The sequence below is a fragment of the Petromyzon marinus genome, chromosome 12 (genome assembly GCF_048934315.1).
Source record: "Petromyzon marinus isolate PM22_M1 ecotype Great Lakes invasive population chromosome 12, UKy_Petmar_22M1.pri1.0, whole genome shotgun sequence".
NCBI classification, from domain to species: domain Eukaryota; kingdom Metazoa; phylum Chordata; class Hyperoartia; order Petromyzontiformes; family Petromyzontidae; genus Petromyzon; species Petromyzon marinus.
In genome coordinates, this window is record NC_133678.1 from 10,054,307 (window position 1) to 10,081,389 (window position 27,083).

The 27,083-nt window shown below is 42.0% G+C and overlaps 1 protein-coding gene across 3 annotated transcripts in view; it reads right to left on the minus strand.

Annotated features, from left to right (window-relative positions):
- LOC116941580 (CUB and sushi domain-containing protein 3-like) overlaps nucleotides 1-27,083 on the minus strand; it is a 442,102-nt gene that overhangs the window by 15,651 nt on the left and 399,368 nt on the right. For all 3 annotated transcript variants that reach the window (XM_032952771.2, XM_032952770.2, XM_032952772.2), the window contains 12 exons: nucleotides 23,931-24,104; nucleotides 23,332-23,505; nucleotides 22,675-22,860; nucleotides 21,085-21,258; nucleotides 19,418-19,600; nucleotides 13,433-13,609; nucleotides 11,252-11,431; nucleotides 9,693-9,866; nucleotides 8,099-8,272; nucleotides 3,630-3,703; nucleotides 2,238-2,349; nucleotides 499-678 (listed from right to left, as the gene is read on the minus strand). In XM_032952771.2, coding sequence (XP_032808662.2) covers nucleotides 499-678; nucleotides 2,238-2,349; nucleotides 3,630-3,703; nucleotides 8,099-8,272; nucleotides 9,693-9,866; nucleotides 11,252-11,431; nucleotides 13,433-13,609; nucleotides 19,418-19,600; nucleotides 21,085-21,258; nucleotides 22,675-22,860; nucleotides 23,332-23,505; nucleotides 23,931-24,104 — 1,962 coding nt within the window. The remainder of the gene's footprint in view (nucleotides 1-498; nucleotides 679-2,237; nucleotides 2,350-3,629; nucleotides 3,704-8,098; nucleotides 8,273-9,692; nucleotides 9,867-11,251; nucleotides 11,432-13,432; nucleotides 13,610-19,417; nucleotides 19,601-21,084; nucleotides 21,259-22,674; nucleotides 22,861-23,331; nucleotides 23,506-23,930; nucleotides 24,105-27,083) is intronic.

Below are 27,083 nucleotides of genomic sequence, written 5' to 3' on the forward strand. Positions count from 1 at the left end.
ACGCTGCAACCTGAAACACATTGGAGAGCAACCACGAAAACCTTTGCTTCATTGTTATGAAGTTAATGCATTAAGTTCCTAAATTAGCTAATCGCATACCACATCCATTCGGACCTCATCGGAATGGAGAAAGTTAAGGTAAAATCTTCCCGTGACCAGATCACCCAAAATGCGCCGTACTCCGTCAGACCCTTCCGGCAACTCCGATTAGCACGGTTGGCTATGTACGTCCGGTGCGAAATAAGTTTAACACATACATACTTACATACCTTGGATGCTAAGCAGGTTAAGCCTGGATAGTGCTTCAATGGATGGCCACCAAGCACACAAACAGATGTAATGACCTTGCTCTTGCCTTTGCTGATACTGCTGTTGCTGACGATAATGATGACCAAACTACTGCTGCTGCTGCGATGAAATAATGCTCAAACAAGCATTTCCAGTGCAGGATGGCTTGCGAGGAAGGGAGGCGTTTGCGCGGACGTGCTGGCGACTCACGATGGCAGATGGGAGTTTTTCCCGACCAGGTCCCGTCGGGACGGCAGCTGCGGTGCTCCGAGCCCCCCGCCAGGTAGAATCCGGGCTGGCAGCTGTACATGAGCGTGTATCCCAGGCCGGGCAGCTCCACGGCCCCTACGTCTGCATTTTCCGGGGTCTCCAGCTGCCTGCAGCTGTGCGCTGGGTACAGGCACACACACGACAGTATCCATCAGTACTCGTACATGTATAGAAAACACATCTTATGAAGAACAAGTGTGGAAAATGTTTAGCTTGTTGTCCTTCCCACCACACCTCTAATTAGCATGGTTTCGCTACCTATCGTGGGAAAGAAGTTCAACATACATGCTAGTTATTGGTGAATGTATTGCCACTCATAAAGAGGAAATCAAAAGCCAATGTGAGATCAAGATAGCATATGGCTCCCCGATGTGCTTTCTGGCTTTTCTGCGTGCTGTCCAGCATGATGTTTTACATTTCACTCCACGTGCTGGGAGCTTCTTAAGGAACGGCAGACATCATGCCAAACAACACCGTAGTACAACTTGAAAACACAATTGCGAAAACCTACACGTTGAGGTAGTATAATTCATAGTACATTGATGCTCTGCCAATTTTCAGCTTCGTACACATGTAAAGAAAATACACCGAGTTGAAACCTACTATCAGACTAACTTTTATTACGCAAAAAATCTGCCTTTCACCTTCAGGAATGAGGCTGGAATGGATGGGGAATGCGTGTAGATAGTTTAAGAAATTAATGCATAAACACCATATATGGGCATAATGCGTGTAGAGGAGCTTTAGTTATATGATGAATATGGATGGACTCTAACGAGGCTGTTCATGAAGCAGCCTGAGGGGTTGCTGTACCCAGGCACCCATAGTTGCAACTAAAGTTACTCAATTGAGATCAAACATAGCAAGCATCACCCCCAACTGGCAGGAATATTCTCCAGGTCACTTTTGCAAATGAGGCTATCCTGGTCTCGCGGGTTCTCTCTCGTCTGGCTCAACAATATAGACCCATTGCGGTTTCCACGAACACACGGCGTGTTCGTGGCCACAGGCTCAATGCAGTCATTTGGTTATACAAAAAATAAAATCTCAAGCGTACTTATACATTTGGGACTGTGGCTCACAAACTGGCACCGTAAGTAATAGCCAGCCTGCTACTGCATGGCACGCAGTGTTTTTCAGCAACTGCATTACTTGTGCTGTGTGACAAAATGTTTAACTGAACAGCACAAATGTATAATGAAACACATGCATGCAAATAGGACAGTAACGTTGAGTTCCCCCTCCAGACAGAGTCTCTAGAGCTCCTTCTGGTTGGGGTCCTTCCATCAGCAGTGGTGTGAGCAACAACTTTAAGGGAACCGTTACATTGCATACTTTACCAACGCTTTTGAAATGTACGATAAGAAAAAAAACCCCTGCTAAAATGCCTATAGCTGTGTGCTACTGCATGATGGATTGCATACTTGGTAAAAAAAATATAGAGCATAGATAATTATAAAACGTATTGAAGTGCACTTTTACTGTTCATACAAATGCACCAAAAGACACGTACACTTTAAATTAGCATGATACATTTTCCCGCTATCTGTTTAATCTGTTTAAATAACACCACCCCCCCCCTTTATTAATTCAAGTTTAATACGTATATCACAGAACACTTAATAAAGCATTGTATTTTTTCTCTCTCCAGATTATGAACGTGCTCACGTTAAACTTACGTATGCATTGCGGCCGGGTGCCGCTCCATACGTAGTCGGACTGGCAAGACCTCGTTGTGGACCCCAGGATGTGGTATCCCTTTCCGCATCTGAATTTCACTTTGCTGCCAACCTTGTTAAAGGAAATAGACAGATTGTCAGGTGTTTCCACGAGCGTGACTGCACACTGCCCCCACAGGCATGACACGTGCCCATGGCAAAAATGAAAGTGACACTAACATTGTCAAAGAAAATACTGCCGGGCAGGAACATGACCATGCTAGTTCACACCAGCATCATGCGTTTTTTTTTCTAGTCATGCATATTTGAGATACACAATTAATAATGTATTTGTTGTTTACATATGAAAGCCTCGCTGAGTATGTGAACTCTATATTTTTATTATTTTCCTTTGCAGTATGTTACCAATGCACATTTATCAATGGTTGGCAGTTTGTGTAAAAAAAATCCATGTACATACATATGAGGATCACATTAAACATATGTTCAGTTAAGTAAGCAACCTTTTATTATATTTGTAATATATGTATATCTGCTGGCCACTTCTTAATCCTGCAAGTTGAGAGCCTCACACATGATCGTGGTTGCATGACCCATAATCCTCAAATAACAAAAATAACCTCATTATACTACATATTAATAGGACTATGCACTCTGTACACAATTTTAAATTCGTAAATTAATTTATTTAAAGTGTACCGTGTTCTGCAGGTGTGATACACCAACCCGCTTTGAGTTCCCAATACATTAATTCACATCTCTTTCAATCCATGGCTGGATGCAGGCCCCCCTATGCCGTGTTAGTCACGGAGACTGTTTGACCATACTTCACTATGCTGCTCGGTGCAAGTTAATGGGGGTGGGGGTGAGCATCGAGCAGTTCAGATATCACTCGCTATGTCTGAATTTAGCCATGGCCTGGAATAGAACCGAGGTCATTGGGTTCACAGCACAGTGTGCCACCGCTCAGCCCCCAAGGCCCATATTGTAATTATTTATTATACGTACATTTAAACACAGCTATTTTGATTTAAAAGTTTTTTACAGGTCATAAGCAGCACTCAATATCTGATTGATGATATACCGTTGGTATATCTTGCCCGAGAAGCAGAGTTGGGTACTTAACTGAATGACTGATATTATCATTCCATGCAGAACATAACGAAATTCAAAAGAAGCTATGCATCATTCAATTAGAGTTACTGGCCACACCTGATGAAGGGAACAACAAATAATAAGGTGCCAGGAAATGCCACGAAATGCAATTCAGATATCCACTTATTAATGCAAACAACTCATTAATCGTATATGTTTAAATATTTTTCCTCATTCAGCTGCATACAATTAAAAATGTGTGAAAGATCCGTAATGTATACTTATATCGTTTCATACCTGGAATCCGAAAGTGCTGTTTAATTCCCCGAACTGAAGTGCTCCAGGGTTAGGGCACGTGTTCTGCAAAGGGTCTAAATGTGTGGGAAAGGTCAGAGGATTACAATTTTAAATAAACATGAGATAGGATCATACTTTTAAAGAAGAGGACCCGAATGTATGACAGTGGTCACGTACAAGAAGACCTTCAGTCGTGTTATCTCTCAAAAGTTTCTGGTGAGGAATTACTGGTGGTCACAATATATGCATTTGACGTAACCTTCTCTTTACGAGTGCACTTAAGATGCGTAAACGTGTAACACAGAATTTGCAATAAAACAATAATCATCACACAGTGGGCTCTCAATATGCACACACAATTGAAATAGACAAACATCAAGACATATATAAATACAATTATAAACAGTTGAAAACCACATGTTTCTATAAACATGGGCGCTTTTATTTTCATGATTATGCTTGTTTTCCCTGCTGAAAGGTCTCATTATTTTTCAGCAGGGTCCTGCCAAGTTTATTCCGTGGGGGGCAATGCTCGCTTTTCAAAATCCCAATTGGATAATTTGTGGGTAATATTTTCTTTCTAATTTAGTCAATTTGGACTATGATACCAACACATCTGTGAAAAGAGAGCTTAATAGCTCATCGGATTCCTCAAGTGTAAATACAGCTTCTGATTCTGATTAAAAATGGCCTACTCTTGTGAATGACATCACGCACGGGTTCTTTAACATCCCACTCCTGGGAAGTAGACAGTAGACGTTTCGAACCGTGAACCTCTCCAACAAGTGGCGAACGTGCTACCAATGGCCCATGTCGCTGCCTGTAGTTTTAAAGAAAAAAAAATTGACCACGAATGCAACAATGACCAGACTCAAATCTTCTCGTCAGCAAAGTCAGAAATTTGTTTACCCATATTATTTAGCCAATATAAGGCAAGCATGTCTACCATTGATACTGAATATGCCAAATATGGTGTCTGATTTTCCTAAAATTGGATGTGCCAGGATGTCTGCTGCATATGATATTTGTACTCGGTTTGTGCAATCCATAGAGGTATAACAAAGACATGTGGAATCACTGTAGGACTTCTTGCTGCAGCATTTATACTCAGTAGACAGTGTTCTTTAACAAGAATGGAGCGCTGTGAGATTTTTGTTTGGGACCGTCATATCATCATCCTTAAAGTGAATGCTGATATTAGTTAGCACTCGTAAACAGACATTATCCACAGATGGAGGCAGTGCCCCATTATTTAGAGTAAATTAGCACACCATTTTACTTACTCATTGTTTTTTTCGGTAAAGTCACGTATGTATAAATACAATAAAATTATATATATATATATTTTATATATAATTTCATTGTATTTCTAAAAAAATATATTATATATAATTTTATTGTATTTCTACACACGTGACTTTACCTAAAAAAAACAATGAGTAATTTTATGCAGTCACGAAAGCTTTAATACTTTATTACCATTTTACTTGTTGTAATGCTCAGGACAAATTATATAGAAGTGCCTCATATTTTTTTAAAACACACAGGTCTTTTGATAGTTTGGAGAAAACGAGACAATAAAAGAAAATACGATCTGTATTACACCGTTTCAACTGATGTATTGCAGTATAAATCCACACTTGTGCAAGGCAAACTGTGTGCGTACATTACTAGATTCGTACAAGTAATAATTACGTATTCATTTTTAGCTGATTAGAAGTTTGAAGTGTGTCACAAATGTGGCACAGTAGTCTGTTTTTACTCATAAGTCGACTTCAAAGCCAGCGAATGCCCTTTGGCTTGAAGTGACATTGTCACAGGCCGTTATGAAGTTCGTAAACGTGCATTTAGTGCTTCGCAAATGAATGTGAATGCATTACACATCACCTCAATTAGCCAAATGAAACGGGCCAGTGTTTTCCAGTGTGCACACGACAAGCAAGGCCAATACAGTTAAATGAGTGATAGATGATTTCCATGCAATTCAAATTATATCAATTGGCTGTTCCTTAATACAGAAATGGAACTGAGCGGGAGAGGGGGCATTATGCAGATATTCAAGCAAGCTCATTTTACTAATAAAGTGGATTTTGGTTCATGACATGCATTATTTTTCAAATCAACATAATTGCAAAAATGTATTTGCTTAGTTATGTACTCTACATTGTAAAGGCCATTGTTGTGCCTTGTGGTAACGTGATACCTAACAGTGTCCAAACAAAATATAGTCTGACGACCTGTCTAAGACAGGTGTGGAGTTCTTGGACCCTTGAGAAGGAAGTTAGAATAGAAAGCAGCAAGATTGTGAATGTAAAGGCATTTGTATACTTGGGAAGTCTACTGACATGGGACAACAGCTGCACGAAAGACATAACGGTGATGATCGCAAAGGCAAAAGGAGTAATGCAGGATTCAATAACATCTGGAATTAGCAAGCAAATCAGCTACAGTACCAAACTGAACAACTTAAGAACATGCATGTTCAGTACAGCTTTGTATGCCCACGAGATCTGGACGTTAAAAAGACTGACAGAGATCAGATATTGGCACTCAAAGTGTATTGCTATAGAAGGATACTGCATCTAAGCTGGACCCAAAGAGTGACGAATGTAAACGTAAGAAAAAGGTTGCACATAGAAGAGGACATGACGATGCAGGCGGTGATGATAAATAAACTGGCACTATTTTGACACATATGTAGAATGGACAACAGCAGGGGAATTAAAAGCGCGTTGTTTGGAAAAATGGAAGGAACTGAAAAGAGAAGACCTAATAGAGAACGGCTTGACGACAAAAGAGATTGTTGCCAGAAAGATGTGGCACTACTTGAGCATATCGGCATAAGACGGAGAGGAAAGTGGAAACAAGTGACGAAATGTGCAGTGGACACCTACGGGGCTATCTGCCCATGGATCTTCATGGTGATGAGCCTCCCTGCATTGCCTGCTAATTCCACTGTTGGAATGAAGACGTCCACCACAGGGAGCTCTAGAGAGCCGTTCTAGAGGATATTTTAAGAACTATGTGTGTATGTAGCCAACCATGATAATCAGAGGTTCGGGGGAAGGTCAAGCCTCTTAGCACAAAAATAAGTTCTAAAGAAATGAGTTTTCAATCTAGATTCATCATGAAAGTAATACTATTTATATGCATATGCATTACATTTTGTTTTACATTTTATTTAGGTTAACCAGGTTGGTGCTCTGTGTATTGCTTTTGCTGTAAAATATTGTTTTTAAATCCAGCATTTATCTATGCTGGTTTGAATACATGAGGCATGAATGAATAAATACAGGAAACCTTGCCCAATGCAATACTTTCTAATATCTGGATGACACCACAGTGCGTGCCCACTATTTAATGTGAGCTGCGCAGAAAACGATTTAACTCACTCTGTTTGGTGCATTTGACAAAGGGCCTCTTGAACAATGCACGATAGCTAATATTATAGCACTCCAAACAAACTGTTACTCATCCACTGTAACTGTGCTTTCCATAATTAAAATGAAACTTCACCTTGTTTTGTTTAATTGATTATTAAAAGGTGAAAACATTTTAAAACGTGATTTAAAATGTGAAATTAAACATACTTATTTATACATGCAGTCTAGACTTGAAGGTAGAATTCGGAATGAGTAATGGCACAAGTTGTTTTTTTATCTTAATTAATTTACATTGCATATCACAGATGCTAAAACATGAGCCTGTATATTTAATAGGCACCATGAAATATTTTTTCATATTTCTAAAAGTCGTAGTACAAATATCTTTGTGGTCTTTGGATGGCTGTTTGTAAAATCTAAAATAAATCATCATGTAAATTCTGCAATTTAATGTTACTGCACTCCAAATTTCATTCAATGCAAGTGGGCATTTAAAAACCAGTCCAGTATTTTTCAGTGGTACAAACAACTGCATTTATAACCATGAGCATTCATTAGGGGAAATTAGTTATTATGGTTTCAGCTGGTGCATGCAACATCAAACAACACATCATAAAGGGTAATAGCACTTAGGCACCTCCTCCTGCAAGTGATCCAACTTAACCAGGATCAATACCATCCCTGACAATGTGAAATCACACGTGTGTATAAATACCACCGTGCCACAAGTACAATTTGTATAGAGCACGACATAGGTGATTACATTGGAGTGATCATGTAAATAAACCATCCACAGGACAATACAAAGTGTGGAGATTTGTACGTGTACATTTACGGCCTGTTTTTGTCAATGAGGGCCTCCTGACACATTTTGGGCCATGAGGGTGGGGGAGTCCAAAGCAACAATTGCTAATGCTGCACTGTCCTCTACTGCCCACAACGCATGGTGGCTCACCAATCCAAGCACTATCCAGGCTCAACCTGCTTGGTTTCTGAGGTCTGACGGTCTCAGGCACATTCCAATTCATTTGGTTACAGTCCGACATATACACAGTGCAAGTATATATCAGAAATGTAGAGTATCACCGATGCAACGTGGTTGGGTTCCACTCCAGGTCCCATCAGCAGTGCACATCCGTAATGAGGAGCCGACGAGCAAGAGGGTATTTTTGCAGCTAAACGCCACTTTAGATTTGTACATGAAGCTTGTGCCTTCCCTCCTGCCCTCCGCAGGGACACCTGGATCCCCACAATATATAGCTGTAGGCACAACGATAAAAAAATAAAATAATATTAAAATCCAGATTCATGACCAGCACGTGAAGTAGTATATGCACACATATGTATAACTATAGTGGCATAAGTACATATATATATGTGAGAGACAGAACAGCTGGAAACATGTTTTCATTCAACACAACTTGTGATTAATGCATGTAAAGTTTTTAGACTTATTGTGGAAACGTGTTTTCATTCAACACAATTTGTGATTAATGCGTGTAAAGTTTTTAGACTAAATGTGGCTGTCTGAATGTATATATATGAAATTACATAACATTAGCACACCTAAATGAGTTTGTTGCATTAATTCATAATTATCAAAATGTTTGAACTTGCCTTTCACTGGTGAGGAAATACTGAAATTGCATAAAACTTAACTGAATAAACCTCACTCTGTCCCATTTCTTATCTAGCAAAATAGTTTCCCACTGGTGTGAGGTAATAATACTTTTTCTGTGCAATGATCACATGCCTCACATTCACGAGCAGTAGCCAAAAAAACCCCCCACTATTTCATAAAATAGGTCATCCTTATATGAGTACACCTGTTTTAATGTAAAATTATCACTGAAATACATGGCTATAAAATAACACTTTGGGTGGAGTGGCAGTGTAACGATTACCACACCACACTAAGAACCTGCATGTGATCCAGCAGTAGATTGACAAAGAGCTGTAAATTATTATTATTAGTAGTAAACAACACTGGAAGTACATTGATTCTCAAAACTATTTTGTCCAGCCACCACATATATATTCAAATATGTATACAACTGTTGAGTGGTAATCTATTAAGAAATAATAGATCACTATCGGATTCGTAAACCCACTGCCAAAGGGTCGTCACCACCATTACCATTAATAATGCTGGAAAAAGCGAAATTAATAGTAGATTGCGGGTAAACATTTAACGCGAAAGAACATTTTCATAGGAATGGCATATCGACAATGAAAAAAAAGGCCATTGCCTCGAAAAACAACACCAGTAAGTGCTTGTGCAATGTTGAGCAGACTTAGTACTGAACACCGGTCGTACTTGGGGAGTATGCTGTATGTATGTATGTACTTTGAACTTATTTTGCAATGTACGTTGCTAACCATGTTAATCGGAGGTGCAGGGGAAGGACAACAAACTAAACACAAAAAAATCAGCTCCAAAGAAATGAGTTTTCATTCTAGAATTAAAAGTGCATAGCTCCAGTGGCTTATTAATATCAGGAGGAAGAGTGGAGCAGAAGGTCACGGAAGCGCATCTGAAAGCACGCGATGCAGTGACCGTCTTTGCTTGATGGCTTTCTAAAAGTCGCTACAAGGATGATCAGAGTTCACGTGTGTGGCAAGCACTTTGTGCCTAACGAGTGACTGCCACGTGATGCAACGCGCGCGCGTGTGTTTTTACGCAGGCACTGCGGGACGTCGCCCCTCCATGTGCCGTTGCCCTCGCAGGTGAGCGTGGCAGGGAAGGAGGGCTCGTAGCCCGAGGAGCAGCTGTAGCTCACGCTGGCTCCCCACGAGAAGTCTGAGCCCAACAGCCGCCCGTTCAGCACCCTCGGCGGCTGCCTGCACGTGATCACTGCAAAAAGGGAACACGGTGCGGTTATTGTCGTGTTCTTTTTTTTTTTCAAACATGGTGTACCCAGGGATAACGAATTAATGAAGTAGGCGCCACTTCATTAGTGGGGAATTAGTTGGCAATTAGTATACGCCATTCAGTTCTAGAAGGGGGTAGGTGGCTTGCACCATTAATTAAGAGGGAGTGCAGTATAGTCCTGGAGAACAACTTTGTGCATGGTAAAATGTAGGGAGAACATTTCGAGAAGATATATATATAAACATGCTATAATGGGGAGCCTGGATGTGTAAAACCAATTTAAGAACTTGGTGAAAATGCTTTCACATCTAATTTTCAACATGCAATTAAACACATTTTCCTCTTCAGTGATTTGCAAATTAGATTGCTCTGTACCAACAACTCGAGCACGCAATGTATTACACAATTTCATCGTGCTCCCATCGAAGTTGGAAATTTAGTATTAAAATGCACGTAAAATGATGTCTTGCGAACTACTTGCTCACCTATCCACCTGTGTGTATAAATCAGCTCACCTGCGTATGCTTTTGAATTTCCTTGAGCTAGAGCTGCAAAGAACCCCGTGTATTGTCACACATCCAAACACTTCCCCCTGGCCATGTACCGAGGTGTCAGAACTCGAGGAAGTAAACGATTAACAAGTCGGCCCAAAACAGCATGCTTCCTGCAGCCATTTCCCATGAACCCGAATCTTTATGTATTTATCTACGAGGCTCTTTCTCGCAGATCCCCAGTAGTGTGAGCTGCATAGTTGCAGTCACTTAATTGAGAGAGATAAATTGACATCAAACATAATTACTTTACTTAGATGCTACGTAAATCGAATTTCCATCATCTTATATTTCCTCATTTGTCATTTGCTTATGTTCATTCAGACTACACTTGGAGAAAATATGCCTAACCCCCATTGAATGACACTAAATGTACTTGTACTGCATTAACATGTCAATTCCTGTTGAGTAAACAGCGATTAAAGAGGGATACCATATTCTCAAATGTACAGGACAACTTGGATAGACGAGATTAACCAACGTGATTTAAAACCAGAAGAGACCTCAAGTAGCCTCCTCATCAAGCCTGATTCTCAAACCCGGCAAGACGAATGCTGCTCCTCTGTCACAGTCGTCTGGAAATCCAAACCCTCATTCGCTGTGCACATTGGCACCTAAAGATTTCCCTCCTTCCGTCGTTTTCTCCCACGCCTCTAAATGTAACTTTACGTGCAAAGTGTGCACATAATATATTTACAAAGTGCATCAATTATCAATACATTAAAAGATTGCACCTCTCTGGCCCGTCGACACAGCAGTGAACATTAATGCCTGAGGTAGTGATCTGCATGCCTTGGCCTGTTGTGGGTGACTCACCGTGGCACGACGGTAAAGCACCACTCCACGTGCCATCCTTCTGGCACGAGCGCACAGCAGTGGCTCCAGAGCTCATGCTATATCCTGGGTAGCAGTGGTAGGAAACATTTTGGCTGAATGTGAACTCCTTTCCCAGGTAAAATCCATTCGCAGCGACTCCTGGATTTCCGCAGCTGATCACTGTGAATCGAAATCACACAGATGCACGTATGAGATGCTTGCGGGTTTGTACAACTGTGTAGGTTTTTGCGAGCCTGCTACAAAGCACGTCGATGTACTTTTGGCTTCTACCACATGGTGCGCAGAAGAACACAAAAACACATTGGACGGTTTACGCATTTTTAAAAAATGCACAGCGATTTACTTATATAACCATAATATCAGCTCTTTATGTATCAAGCAGAGCGTCATGATGGATCTTCTTGGGATTCTTGGCAATGTATTGAGAATGTGTACTTATAGGAATAAACTAGAATACCTGGTGAGAATCCATGCACATGAAGGGTTAGGACTGAAATTGTTCACTGAGAGCTATTATTTGAATTCGATATACTGTAGTTTGAATGATATCAATTGGAATATATACAGGTTTATATATATAAAGCACCTGAGGGTTGGGATATTTTATATCACAATTACCAAAAAACCTTTATGAAAAATGTAATAATACTAGAACCGTTTTCTTAATATTTTCCCCATATTGTTCAATTAGATACACAGGGATCAATTTCGGTCTAGACCGCTCCTTGCCAAATGCCTTGTAGGGACACACTAATGTTCATTTAAAGACAAATGATTGCACACTCGCAATCCTGAAAGATTGTGCAGGCAAGTGCTGCTGGCTGGCGCTTGGGTTGCTTATCCATCACACAGGAAGGTGTGGGAGTGCGCAGCTATAACTACTGAGCTTTGTAACTTGATTTAATTACAAACCTGTGTTAACCCGGAGGATGGTCTTACATTAAAAATTGAAGCGATTGAGTTTGAAAATTCATCTTCAGAACCTTCAGAGCTACGATCCTGTGGGATAGGACTCGTGACCGACTGTTGGATGGGCTGCCTTAAACCTGCAGGTCAAACTTTTTGTTAACAATCATGAATTTAAAAAGTCAGAACTGTAATGTGTGTGGGGGGGGCTCCATATGCCATGGCGGGTTGATAATCATGACTCTCGGAGAGCATTTAGCTTTGCTATTTTGCTAATTATCACACAAACTGGAAAATAAAGACCATTCCCACACTTGACCCCACCGTAAGTGGTCCGTAATTTTAACTTTTGTAGTCAAGCTGTGAGGAACAATTGCATAAGAAGGCCTGTAGTAAGTGGTGACCAGATTTAAATTCACACGTACAAGGGGAAAACACTCAAACTCTGCACAGGGAGGTTAAAACACTACTTGATAACATATCAGCGTAAATGTGTCTTAAACAACAAAAGACGACAGGCATATAAGCTTGATTTGCAGTTCAAGGGATCACCATTCGTGCGGATATTCTGCACACACTCTTGTGATGACCACCGGCTCCAACGGGACAGAAGGACAAGGTACACTGTTTAATCCCCATTCGGACTTATTCGTAGAACATAGCTCTCATTTCCCACTGCTTCCATTTGAAGAACTAACATTGGACAGCATTCTCTCTCTCCCTTCACTGTGGGGACAAATGCAGCACAGCCTAGGGGCAACAGAAAGCAAAATTGAAGCACTATAGCTGGAGAGGCAATTTAACAACTGGTACAGCATGTAGCCTGCATGCTACGCTGGATGTTACAAGAATCCCATTGCTATGCAGGTCAGTACGTGACACATATCATCACTCCATATCTACATTATTCAACTAACCAGCTCCTAAGTTGATATGTTACCAGTCTATGCCACCACATGCAAATGAGGGGAATTTTCTAAACTTACCTTTTTTAAAAGGAAATTGAATGTTAATAGTTACCCCTGACTAAATAAAAGTTGTGAACAAAGCTCGTTAATGTACGTGAAAAATCTAAGGGATTTCTTTATAAGATAATAGCATCTATAATAATGATTAGCTGGACCAAGTAATCATAATGATTATTACAGACATAATAGCAGTGGAGAAATGTAACTTCCGTGGCTCATAAAAAAAAATTTGGACACTCGACGTATATGTGCGTGCGTGTGTGCACACGTGTTCATTCATACACACCGGTGCACACAGGCAGAACGCCGGTCCAGGTGGCATTGGCGCTGCAGAGGCGGGTGGAGAGGCCCGACATCTGGTAGCCGTCCCAGCAGGCGTACGTCACGGAGCTGGAGAACACCACGCCGTCGCTGTGCAGGATGGAGCCTCCGGCCGGCACGCCCGGGTTCCCGCACCACACCGCTGGGCACACACGCACATCCCACGCGCGGGTGTCCATGGCTGGAGCTGTGCTTCTTTTACAACACAGATTGAAAACGAATTTCTTTAGAAATATTGTTTTGTGTTGAGTTTGTTGGATCTCCCCCACCACACATCTCATAGCACGGTTGGCTACGTACGGTACGAAAGATGTTCTACATACTTACATACATATACGGTATAGGCTGCTGCTGCTGTGAGCGCTGCTAGGTGAAGGTGCGGCGATAGCTTTGCTCACTCCACTGCTGGCGGAGGGGCCTCACCAAGCATTCTGTCAACTGCCTGCCCGAGTGGGTTCCCCCATGCACTGCGGCTATTTTCACAAGCCGGCGTGGTGCATGCCCTATTGCAATACGGTTCCTACCCTTCAGTTCACAATGAGTGAGGTGAAGCCCTCAAGTTCCTTAGTCACGCCACTGCTGGCCGAATGGTCTCCTGCATTGCACGCTTTCAGGTGTGCTTCTGCGGCCATCTGGAATACTCTTCCTTCCGATATTAGGAAGCCACGAGAGCAATGCACTTTTAAATGTAGACTGAAAACTCGTTTTTTTTAGAACTGCTTTACGTGTTCCATTTGTTGTCAATCGCCCGATTAGCACGATTGGCTAAACTGCTCCACATGGACACATAGAGTCACACACACATACAACAAAAAATCCCCCACATCGCCTTTTAACAGAGTGTTGGGGCAAGTGCTGTTAGTGAACACTTATGAAGGCCAGCATGGCACACAAGGGGATGGGTGGCCAGGACCACACCCGGCCGCCTTTGTCTCAATAATGGCAATGTTTACACGCTGCACCAGATACTCATTTGAGGTTGAGTCGACTTAGGAGAGGCCCAGGACCGGTTCAGATAATAATCACTGGTGATGGCCATGAGCGGGAATCGAACTTGGGTAGCTGGGTTCGTAGAGCAGTGTTGCTACCCACTACACTACCGCTCTCCACTATACATACAGACACACACACGTACAGACACAAATACACTCAAGCATCGCCCATGCATAATAATTATTATCTGTAAACTTACAGATCATTTGCAAACGAGTATATCAATAAACACATACACACATATAACATCATGCACATAAATGAACATTCATGTTAATGTGAACTCCGTATCGCTATTTGTGCATAACAAAGTTTCCACGCTTTGCACTAAGCTGCTGTTAAGAACATATTACTTCCCAAACTTTCATAATAAGGGAGATGCAAGCAACTAAGCATGCTGTTTAAAATGCAGCTGCAATGCAACTCTGGTACATGTGCTGCATTACTTCATTGTCGTGTTTATTTAATGCATAAGTAAGCAGTGTCTTTTTGCCTGTGATAACATGAAATCCACTGTTTCTTCCAGAACCACATTCATACAGAAAAATAAGTTGAGTTAGTACCCATGCTGACAATTGTATGCAGTTATACGCATGTTACAACGAACAAAATTTACATTTAATACAATTTTAATTATTTTAAATGATAACCGGACCATAGTTGTATTATTCAATTGATCTTGAGTTTATATAACTGTTTGATAATTTAGTTTCATCATCAGCAACAGATATTAATCTATCCATTTTTGGATGAAGGCCTTCCGCCCTATGCAATTATCATTCAATTAATCATGCAATGCAAATGATCTGCTTTCATTATTCCATCTCTGTTGGGGACATCCTCTGGGTTGTGTTTCCTCACTTGACTGTCGCTCCGTCATGAGTCTCGATCACCGGCCATCGTCCTCTTCTAGTGACATGTTCTGCCCAAGCACACTTACTTTTAATAAGTCTGTAGTATGCCTCTAATTTGCGTGTGTAATCTCACCCACGGCTTTCTTTTTGTTTCTCTCGGTGTATTCACAGCAAACTTACTGGTTTTCAAATATGTTACGTGAATGATTGCGTGTATATTAGCACATCAAAGATAATAAAATGTAACGGTTATGGAAAAAGCAAAAAAAACATTACATCGGGTAAAAAAAAAAAACATTTAAATCTTCCACACGTGTACTTTATTTAATATCAGCATTTATTAATACAATTGCACAGTTTAATGACATCACATAAAGCATTTCACTCAATTAAACTAAATCGTCTTCGATAATGCGGTTCTCAAATATAGAGAACATAAAATATATATTCATTGCGATTTCCCGTGACTGGAAGCCATGCGATAGTGCAGTCAGCGCAGAATTGGGATCGGGCATGATTCACGGACACTGTGGGTTTGATTAAGAGAGTGTGCAGATGATGGATTGCTCCTTCACGACCCCGGGCCCCCTTTTAAGCTCAGAATGTTGCCAGGATTATGTGACCGTGCAATTTGGTCTTCTGGCCACAATCTGAGCCACTACCAAGCATGAATGTATCTATTCACACCGAATTCTACTGGTATATACGAGTTCACAGCTGGGTGGTTTGAGATCATGAGAATCTACCTTTTGCAGGTCACATCTTATGATGAAGTATTTTTGTGGATTGTAACTTTTCATGGTCCAATAATAAAACAAAAACAGCCACGTGTTATATCAGATTTAAGATAAAAGAAAAAGTGTGTCGTATATATGATGACCTATTTGCCATGAAAATCGAAAGCGATTTCTTGACATACAATATATTTGGTGAATTTAAATTGTATGGTCAATTACTTTCCTCTTTTACTAATGCTAAAAACTTTTCATGGTCCAATAATAAAACAAAAATAGCCACGTGTTACATCGGATTTAAGATAAGGTAGCCAGCTAGCTCAGAGGTTAGAAGAACCTACGTTTCATTTCAGGAATCTCCGTATGATTAAACCAAGTTCACACGTGGGGTGGTTTGATGGTTCCAGCCTAGCACCAATGACTTTACAACAACAAAGACATTGTAAAAGTGTGGGTAAATCCAGCTTTGATAATGAAAAATGTCATAGCAGGCCAAGTTGAAAAGCGATGCCTCCTCACTGTGCAGACCAGAGGTCACTTTCAGGGCTCTCGTAAGTAGTTCCGTGATATCTACTCATGAGGGCTTCTCTGTAAAATGAAGGTTTAATACTGCTTTGTGAGAGTTTCCGAATGGATTATTCATCTCCAGACATACAGGACAATCGGGCAAAATATTTGGAAACAGAACAGGAGTGATAACAAGTAAACATGTTAATGTGTGTAAAAACAATCAAATGAGCTGATTAGATGAAACCGCTTTGATTACTTTATGACCAAAAGCATAAGGAATAGAAGCAGGGGGTCTGGGCGCTCGTAACACATCCAGTATTTATATAGCAGTATTCAGCACTCAAAGTATATGCAAGTGACTTTGGTCAGCACTATTGGGCAGGTTAATTCAAATATCCACTTAATGTGCACCATCAGCTTCCATCTGCCACGACAGCTCTACGTTGACATTAGTAAATTATCCGGTTTTTAATTCGTCTTCGGCAGTTAAATGGCTTTTGTCATCAAATCGCCAGTGCTATCCGAATGGCGTGCAACATAAGAGGACATAAATAAATAATAAATATGCCAAGCCTTGAGCGGGAATTAAAGAGTTTGCTCCTCAGAGGAAGATTCAATTACATTTTAAGAACATCAGTACATTATCTTGAGACTTGAAAGGATAAGTTAATATGGAATAGGCAATATCTATTCTAGAGCCAGCACAGTCCGTACAGCATGAAGATTTGAATGTCCAACGTCGTTGTTTTAAATGATGAAGTTAAATTGGCTACCTTAGTTAATGCTGCATTAAAATGGGACACACAATTTAAAGATGTATTCATAGGTATGCTGTCACACACAGAATAATTATTTTTTTATCAAGATTTACTTTATGTAGTGCATTAAATTATCAGCAGACATTAAAATATTTGATTTCAAACACATGATAATAAAATACGTTATTTGTAACATATCCCAACAATGCTTCCATCCTCTAAATCTCGTTTACAAGAATATAAAGAAAATCGTTGTTATATCATAATACATGTATGTTGAACTTCTTTAAAACCATAAGTAGCCAATCATGCTAATCAGAGGTGGGGGAGAAGGAAAATAAACTAACAAACTAAACACAAAAATAAATTATTGTTTAATCTACATTTAAAAGTTCATAGCTGCAGTGGCTTCCTAATATCAGAAGGAAGAGCGTTCCAGACAGCCGCAGAAGCGCACCTGAAAGCGTGCGATGCAGTGACCGCCTTTATTCGAAATTATTCCCAGGATAATGATAATGTGATATATTACAAAAATGCAGCACTTGAATACTTTTAAACAGATGCTAACCAAAACAGATGCACATTTGAGCACATTGATTATGACACACAGGGAGTTGTGAGCATTATATGAATGCTCATTTGCCCCCCCCCACCAACCCCAAGGGCATTTCACTCTGTTCCAGTCATTATGCACTACTTCTGGTATTAACAGCACAGCTTTAAATGTGCCTCCAATTTCACACTAGACTGGCAAGACTATACACTTTGCTAGCATACAAATGTTCAGAATATGCCCAGTCTATCTGAATATGAATCAATGTATTTGTGAACAGCTTAACAAGCCGAGGTGACATTTTAATTTTAGTTTTCCTTAAAGAGTACAAATATATTAACCTAAAATATATTGGTTTCCATTCACAGATTTTTTTTCCACGTGCAAATGTAGGCTTTTTCACATTTTATTAGATGTTAATTTATAAATGTCGTATGTTTCGCATTTATGTATGTACGCAAGCTGAACTTTTTTCGCACAGTACGTACACCAACCGTGCTAATCACAAGTGTGGAATTTATGATAAGACTTGTGGACATTTACTCTGAGCAGGCCCAAGTTCAGCGTTACCTGGCATCAACTCACGACTGACCAAAATAATTCAACCTTGGACAAAATGTGCCCATCGAGCCTTACTTCTTACGTCTCCATGCAATGGAGCATGTATCATTTGTGCCACTGTTTAACATGACTGTTTGTGTCATTCAATCCTTGGTGGGCAGCTCTGCTATTTAATCAGAAAAGCTCCCATTGGTGCTAAGGGCACTCCACATGTCCTCGCTATTCTGGACGCAGCAAAGCAGCAATTTGACGAAAAGTCCCCACGCTGGCATCTAATTGCATTTCCGCTCCACTTTGTTGTTGTGTTTGCACTTGCTTTCAAGCTGGGAACAATACTAAACTCCGCAAAAAAAACCCTGGTATCTTGTATGGGTCTGATTGGCAAATATTTATTTTCATCCAATTTGTTGTAAGAGCATGCTGATGTCTATCCCCAACAATGGTGCAAATTACCAAAACGATGCATGTGTATGTACATTTGTTTGTATGTTGAACGTCTTTCGCACCGTATGTAGCCAACCATGATAATCGGGGGTGTGAGGGAATGCCAACAAAACACAAAAAAGCAGTTCATGTGAAGTAGTGAATATCAGTGAATATGCATATTGATATCACAGGGCAACTATTACAAATGCTTTATCACCATTAATACACTAAAATCTCCTGCAATCCCACAACGTGACTATCCACCTGGCAAATGCACAGGAGATGATTTAATCTCTCCATCTCCTCGGTAAATGTCCTCTCGGACGTGTACTATTCTTTCACTGAAATGCTTTACAAACGTTACAACAGGACAGGCTTTCAGACCATAAAGAACGGGACGGGCGGGCGGTGGGTGGGTGGGGGGGGGGATACACTTCTAAGTGCCGATTCATCTGTGCGGGCAGCTATCCGCGCCTGCCCTCCGAGTGACAGCACCTTGCGCGGCGAGCGACACTTGACGCAACATGCCCGGGACACGCATGCGGACCCGGCTTGGATTACCTTTGCACTCGGCCTGGCTTCTCGACCACGAGCCGCTGGGGAGGCAGACGCGCTCGCTCGGGCCGTGCAGCGCGTAGCCGACGGCGCAGCCAAAGCGGACGACGCTCTTGACGCGAAACTCCTCGCCGATCCTGTGGCCGTGCGACGGTATGCCGGGGTCGCCGCACGAGCCCGCCGAGTCTCCTGAACCACGGGTTAGAAGACGCACGGAACCGTATGTGCAGTGGCAGCTTTTGGCTGGTCATCAAACTAAGAATGGCCACCGCATCGCGCGCTTTTAGATGCACTTCTGTAGCCGTCTGGAACGCTCTTCCTTATGATATTATTAAGAAGCCGCTGGAGCCATGCACTTTTAAATATAGATTAAAAAAAAACTAATTTATTTTTGTGTTTAGTTTCTTGTCCTTCTCCCGCGCCTCTGATTAGCACCGTTGGCTACGTACGGTGCGAAAGAAGTTCAACATGCATACATACAGGATGTACGCAGCAGTGAGTGTCGGTGAGTGCTTGAAAGCAGAAGTGCTCGACTCGCAGGAAGACTGCATGTTAAAGCTCACGCATTACATGGGATGGAGCTTCATCGTTAAGGCTCATCCATCTTAATCTTACCGATTCTTAATGAAAATAACATAAAGATATCACAGAGTGAGCTCATTAGAATGATTTAGGTTATTGGACAACGGTGGTCTGCGGAATGTTGTGCTGCAGATCCAATTTATTTTGCAAACACCTTTTTTTTACTATGTAGTTGTCCCGGATTTTTTTTACAGAGTTCGCTGTGTTCCACGTATTCCAGAAAGCTTCGGCACCACTGGTCTAAGTTGTGAGATAGATTGTAGATTTGCGGGACCACGAGTGACGGTGACTGCATGTGAACAATTTCATCCAGCGGTGAATAGAATGGCTATTGGTGCTGATGCTGATGTTAAGCAATATGTAAATTGCGATGTCATAACCTTACAAAGGACATGGGTCTCCTCAAGATACAAATGGTAGATATTGCTAAATTGTTTTCTTAAAAGTAAAGAGCAATAATAGCAATTATAAACGAAAACATTTGGAACTAGCCTTTTGCCCGTCCAAGGACGGGTGTATTGCAGTAAATCTGAAACTTGCAAGCGAAAATCAGACCGCGAAGTGATATTCTTTGCATCAATTCGTGTGCAATTTGTAAGGCCGCGGTGACACATAATTATTTAATATGAAGATTATAATCCCTTGTTCATCACGACGTCCTTTTTACTTCTATGTCTCAACAGCGTCACGGAGATCGCGTGACGTGAGGGTTCTGCAATTGTGGTGAGAGTTGTAAGTTGACGCTGAGGAGGGGGGAGGAGGCACCTCGCCCCCCATGTGAAGTGACATCACTCACTAATTATTATTAATGGCGGGGGTGTCCATTTGGAGGACGTCACCTGTTCATGATTATTAATGAGGGGGGCTGTTCGATGTGGAGTGACGTCACCTGCTCATGATTATTAATGAGGGGGGGTATCCATGCGGAGTGACGTCACTCGCTCATGATTATTAATGAGGGGCGGGTCCATGTGGAGGACGTAACCTGTTCATGATTATTATTGAGGGGGGCTGGTCGACGTGAAGTGACGTCACACGCGTTACACACTGACATTCTTGGGTAAATATAGGAGTACATGTGTGTGCCTCACCAGAGCAGTGCGGCTGGGCGCCGGTCCAGCGCCCATCGGCCTGGCAGGAGCGAGTGGCATTGCCGATGAGAAGGCGGCTCCCCGTGCAGCTGTAGATGACGGTCGCCCCGAACGTGAACTTCTCCCCAGACAGGAGGGAATTGGGGGCCACTCCTGGGTGTCCGCAGCTCACCACTGCAGGACAATGCATCTTATTAATATTGGACTTGGCTTCAAAAATAAAGTTGCAGCCTCGCAGTTGTTTGCTCACGCCACTGCTGGCGGAAGGGCCTTCACTAGAGGGAGCTCAAGAGGGCCCTTCTAGTGGGCATTTTGGTCTATTCCTCTACGTCGGTCAAAAGATCTTGGAAGAGATAAAATTATCCACGTTTTAACCCACCACACACCACACTGGGGTGGTGGAGGCGCGGTGCGGGAGTAGGATTTAAGAAATTGTATCCATTGATTCAACTGCCACACCAGAAGATCAAATCAAACTTGTGAATTCTGGACTGCAAGTGCAGCGGTGCTAACCATTACACCACCGCAGGACAGCATCCCCGCAGCCGGATAATCTGGCCTCATTGTGTTCGAAAGTGAATGTAGATCATTCATCTTTGCAAGGTCAGAAAATAGCTTTTCTCAGAAATGGCTTGGAAACCGGGACCAGTGTGTTTTGTATGACTTCATTTCAGACTTTGTGTATGGACCTTGAAGTACGAGACACGTACACACTGTGAAACGTGCATTGGTAACATGCTGCAGTGAGCCACCGATATGTTTCTGTGCTGTTTTGATTCATGCCATATTGGCGTTGTCATACAGGGTTCACAAAGTGCATTACGAACAGCAAAAGTTCGTGTGAAATTCCCATAGTACCCTTGTCAGCCTGAGCCACAAAACAAATAGATGTGTTTTAAGAAACGGATTTTTTTCTCAAACCACGGATTTTCCCACACTGATTTATGACAACTAAAAAATATGCTCTAGGATGGTTTAACTTTTAACATGGAGGAATCTGGAGAAGTCAGCCACCAGTAAAATAACGTAGTCTTCTAAGTAATTTCACAAGTATATTCCCCTATGTTATTGCAATACAAGCAATAACTTTTTGAGACATATTACATTTAATATTCAGCTTGGTAAACTGTATATTTAAATAATGAGGAACAGTTTGTTTATCAAATGAATGTACGACAATAAAGATAACTAATATGAATTGAAAACAATTTCCACCGAAATTGTTTTCCACTTAGCGTTCTTTTAATAGTGAATTATAAACAAATACATACGCTTTTATTCTCATACTTATACTGTAATATACTTTATAGTGTACAGTGGTTTTAGTGTGCTGCGTTGTGAGCTCGGTGACCCGAGTACGATTCCCAGCCACGGCTAACATCAGTGGCAAGTTATATCAATACCGATCCGGCCCTCCCCTACACGTTCACCAACCTGCGCTGATCATACTGAAGGGAATACAAAAACACCTCCATTACTGACAAAGTGTGTTGGATTGAAAATAGCTGCAATTTGTATTTATTTATTAAACATTCATCATTATTATTATTATTGTTCCACTTTACATGAGGTTTCCATTAAAGTACTCACAAAAGCACTGTGGGATGGGCCTGTCCCACAATCCATTGGGCAGGCACGTTAGCACTGACGAGCCGATCAGGTAGAAACCTTGCTTGCAGTCGTAGAAGACCACGGAGCCAAACACGAACTTGCCGTAGCCTTTGTTCACCTTGCGGACCCCATTGAGCGGTTCTCCAGGGTCAGGGCAGCTTACCACTAGAGACACCAGGCAGCAGCAGATGCCAACGAACTCGCATCACCTTCACGTGTATAGCAGACGGCAGCCCCGTGCCCAGTGAACTGAGTATGGGTCACATCTTCAAAGTAAACAATGGGCGCGTGTTTGCGATGTGTCATGCAATTTATGGGTAATTATGCAATACACAACTGTGATCTTGTTATATTTGCGTCCCTGTGTAATATTCTTGATTTCCCCAAGCCACTGGATGTGCACAATATAGAGCGTCCGCTTTCGTAACATTATGAATTGCACACGTATACGTTACTTGCCAATGGATGTGTTTTAACATATCCCTGTTCATCACAGCACAATTCCCCTGTGGCCACAGATTCCGCTCGTGTGCTTCTACGCCTCCGACAATAACTTAAAATGAGATCACGTTTCCGTATTTCTCTTTGCACCAGCAATTCAATTTCCAGGCTGCCATGCAAAGGGCCTGGCTTTACCTTTGCACGTTGGTAGGGGCTGGCTCCAGAGGGCATCTGGCATACACTGGGCCTGGCTGGCGCCCTCGCTGATGTAGCCGGAGTTGCAGGTGAAGTTGACGGTGTCGTAGAGGTGAAAGCTGCTGCCTTCTGTCAGGCCATGCACCGGTGTACCGGGGTGCCCACAGCTGATTGCTGTAGCCGGTCCATTCACACGTCAAGAAGCACCGTGCAAAGGACACAAGCATTCGTTTAAAACAGCACTGACCCGGTGATAAATTAAATGGCAAAAAATATAGTTAAAAACTAAATAAGTAATGGAGCACGCATAATTACGCAATTGTCCAACCTTGAATATTAATGCACGATCCCATTTAATTTCAATTTGCAAAGACTACACTTGCACAAAAATACCACATCTCCACAAATAGGCGTAGGCAATTCAAGGCGAGGTGAACTTTCAATTTTCGAGGCATTCAAATAGGCTCCTTAGCCCCCACAGCCCTCTCCCCAATGGGCACGCGGAGGCATCGGTGTGCTCACGACGGACAAGAGAGAGAGAGGGGGGGGGGGGGTGGCAGAGAGTTCAAGCCGCGGGCGAAACGCGCGCGGTTACTCACGGACGCAGGCGGGCGGCTGCCCGGACCACTGGTGGTCCTGCTGACACATGCGTACGGAGGAGCCCACGAGGCGGAATCCGGGCTGGCAGCGGTACACCACCGTGTCGTGGTAGCCAAAGCTCTGCCCCACCACCGCTCCGTTGGTCACGGGATCGGGAACGCCGCAGTGTCCAGCTGTGTGTGTGTGTGTGCGTGCGCGCGCGCGGTTAAAAAGCGTCGCCGTCGCCATCACGCGGAAAATGTTGGTCACCTGTGGAGTTTTGCTAGGCGACTAAAGGTGTTTTCTGTGAACTGGCATCGGAGAAATAATAAGGGCATAACCGTACCCTGTGCAAGTCACGTGACATATTCATGCACATTGTATAGTATTGTTAACGCACTGTGCGTGATGGTGTAGACCAGAGGGAATGGGAAGAGGATGCAGTTAGTGCACCAGCCCCTTAACAATGTGTTACCATGCATTTGAATGCCACTCACCTCATATTGAATGTAAATGTAATTTAAAAGGTGATACAGTAAATACAATTGTAGAGTGAAACTTAAGCGGTTGATTTTCATGAGCATTGTTAACCTCCTAATCGTTTGTACCTAAATGACCATGAGTGCATCTCGATATATGACTATAATGACAGCAACTGATGCATGCTGGCATATCACAACAAGCAAACATGAATTAGTATAATGCACCCAACACCTTATATAACATCGTAGTCTAACCCCGTAAAAACAAGCATAATAAAGCAAAGAAGAATAACACAATTAACCTTAGGCTGTTGGCAATGAACTCTAACTTAATCTGAACTAATATTTATTTCCCTCTAAACACGCGAATGACACCGTCATATTTTAGCAACAACAAAAAAATTGAGTAGCTACAAAATTAACTGCGCCTCCGTTCACTGTTTAATCAGCGAACAAAATACCACCACTTCACTCCTTCTCGATCAAACAACCAAGGGCGTTGATTTAAGTGACAATAGCCAACAATATCTCAAGCAATAAAATACTCAAGACTGTCGGTAAGCTCCACCGGTACAAATATGTAAGCAATTGCAAAGTCAAATCGTATGCTGTTACCTCGTCATTCACTACCAGTTCATTGGTAATGCTATGATTTTTCCAAGTTTGTACACTCATGTACATTACCTGTTATGATACTGTATGTAATAATGTTGTTGTATATCTTTCTTCTTTGTCTTGCTTCTTCTCTGTATTTTCCTGACTCAAGCGAACATAGTTAAGGTGTAGGTGTGCCTGAGTATTGTAACAATCTACATTGAGGGAAAAAAGTATTTGATCCCCTGCTGATTTTGTACGTTTGCCCACTGACAAAGAAATGTTCAGTCTATAATTTTAATGGTAGGTTTATATGAACAGTGAGAGACAGAATAACAACAAAAAAATCCAGAAAAACGCATGTCAAAATGTTATAAATTGATTTGTATTTTAATGAGGGAAATAAGTATTTGACCCCCTCTCAATCAGAAAAATTCTGGCTCCCAGGTGTCTTTTATACAAGTAACGAGCTGAGATTAGGAGCACACTCTTAAAGGGAGTGCTCCTAATTTCAGCTTGTTACCAGTATAAAAGACACCTGTCCACAGAAGCAATCAATCAATCATATTCCAAACTCTCCACCATGGCCAAGACCAAAGAGCTTTCCAAGGATGTCAGGGACAAGATTTTAGACATACACAAGGCTGGAATGGGCTACAAGACCATTGCGAAGCAGCTTGGTGAGAAGGTGACAATAATTGGTGCGATTATTCGCAAATGGAAGAAACACAAAAGAACTGTCAATCTCCCTCGGCCTGGGGCTCCATTGAAGATCTCACCCCGTGGAGTTGCAATGATCATGACAACGGTGAGGAATCAGCCCAGAACTACACGGGAGGATCTTGTCAATGATCTCAAGGCAGCTGGGACCATAGTCACCAAGAAAACAATTGGTAACACACTACGCCGTGAAGGACTGAAATCCTGCAGCGCCCGCAAGGTCCCTCTGCTCAAGAAAGCACATATACATGCCCGTCTGAAGTTTGCCAATGAACATCTGAATGATTCAGAGGACAACTGAGTGAAAGTGTTGTGGTCAGATGAGACCAAAATGGAGCTCTTTGGCATCAACTCAACTCGCCGTGTTTGGAGGAGGAGGAGGAATGCTGCCTATGACCCCAAGAACACCATCCCCACCGTCAAACATGGAGGTGGAAACATTATGCTTTGGGGGTGTTTTTCTGCTAAGGGGACAGGGCAACTTCACCGCATCAAAGGGACGACGGACGGGGCCATGTACCGTCAAATCTTGGGTGAGAACCTCCTTCCCTCAGCCAGGGCATTGAAAATGGGTTGTGGATGGGTATTCCAGCATGACAATGACCCAAAACACACGGCCAAGGCAACAAAGGAGTGGCTCTAGAAGAAGCACATTAAGGTCCTGGAGTGGCCTAGCCAGTCTCCAGACCTTAATCCCATAGAAAATCTGTGGAGAGAGCTGAAGGTTCGAGTTGCCAAACGTCAGCCTCGAAACCTTAATGACTTGGAGAAGATCTGCAAAGAGGAGTGGGACAAAATTCCTCCTGAGATGTGTGCAAACCTGGTGGCCAACTACAAGAAACGTCTGACCTCTGTGATTGCCAACAAGGGTTTTGCCACCAAGTACTAAGTCATGTTTTGCAGAGGGGTCAAATACTTATTTCCCTCATTAAAATGCAAATCAATTTATAACATTTTTGACATGCGTTTTTCTGGATTTTTTTGTTGTTATTTTGTCTCTTACTGTTCAAATAAACCTACCATTAAATTATAGACTGATCATTTATTTGTCAGTGGGCAAACGTACAAAATCAGCAGGGGATTAAATACTTTTTTTCCCTCACTGTACATGGTGTCCATGAAGGTATCATCCATTGTCAAATCATAAAATTAGACGACAGTTTGAGCTAGGTTACTAAAACTATCAACAACCAACAAACAACGACAAAGATCCCCCGTATAACCTTAACAGACTGTAGGGGCAAGTGCTGTTAGCGAGCACCTATGAAGGCCAAACACGGCACACAGGTAGGTGGGTGGCCAGCACCACGCCTGGCTGCCTTTGTCTCACCTAGTGGCGATGTTTACATATTGCACCAGGTAATCATTTGAGGCTGA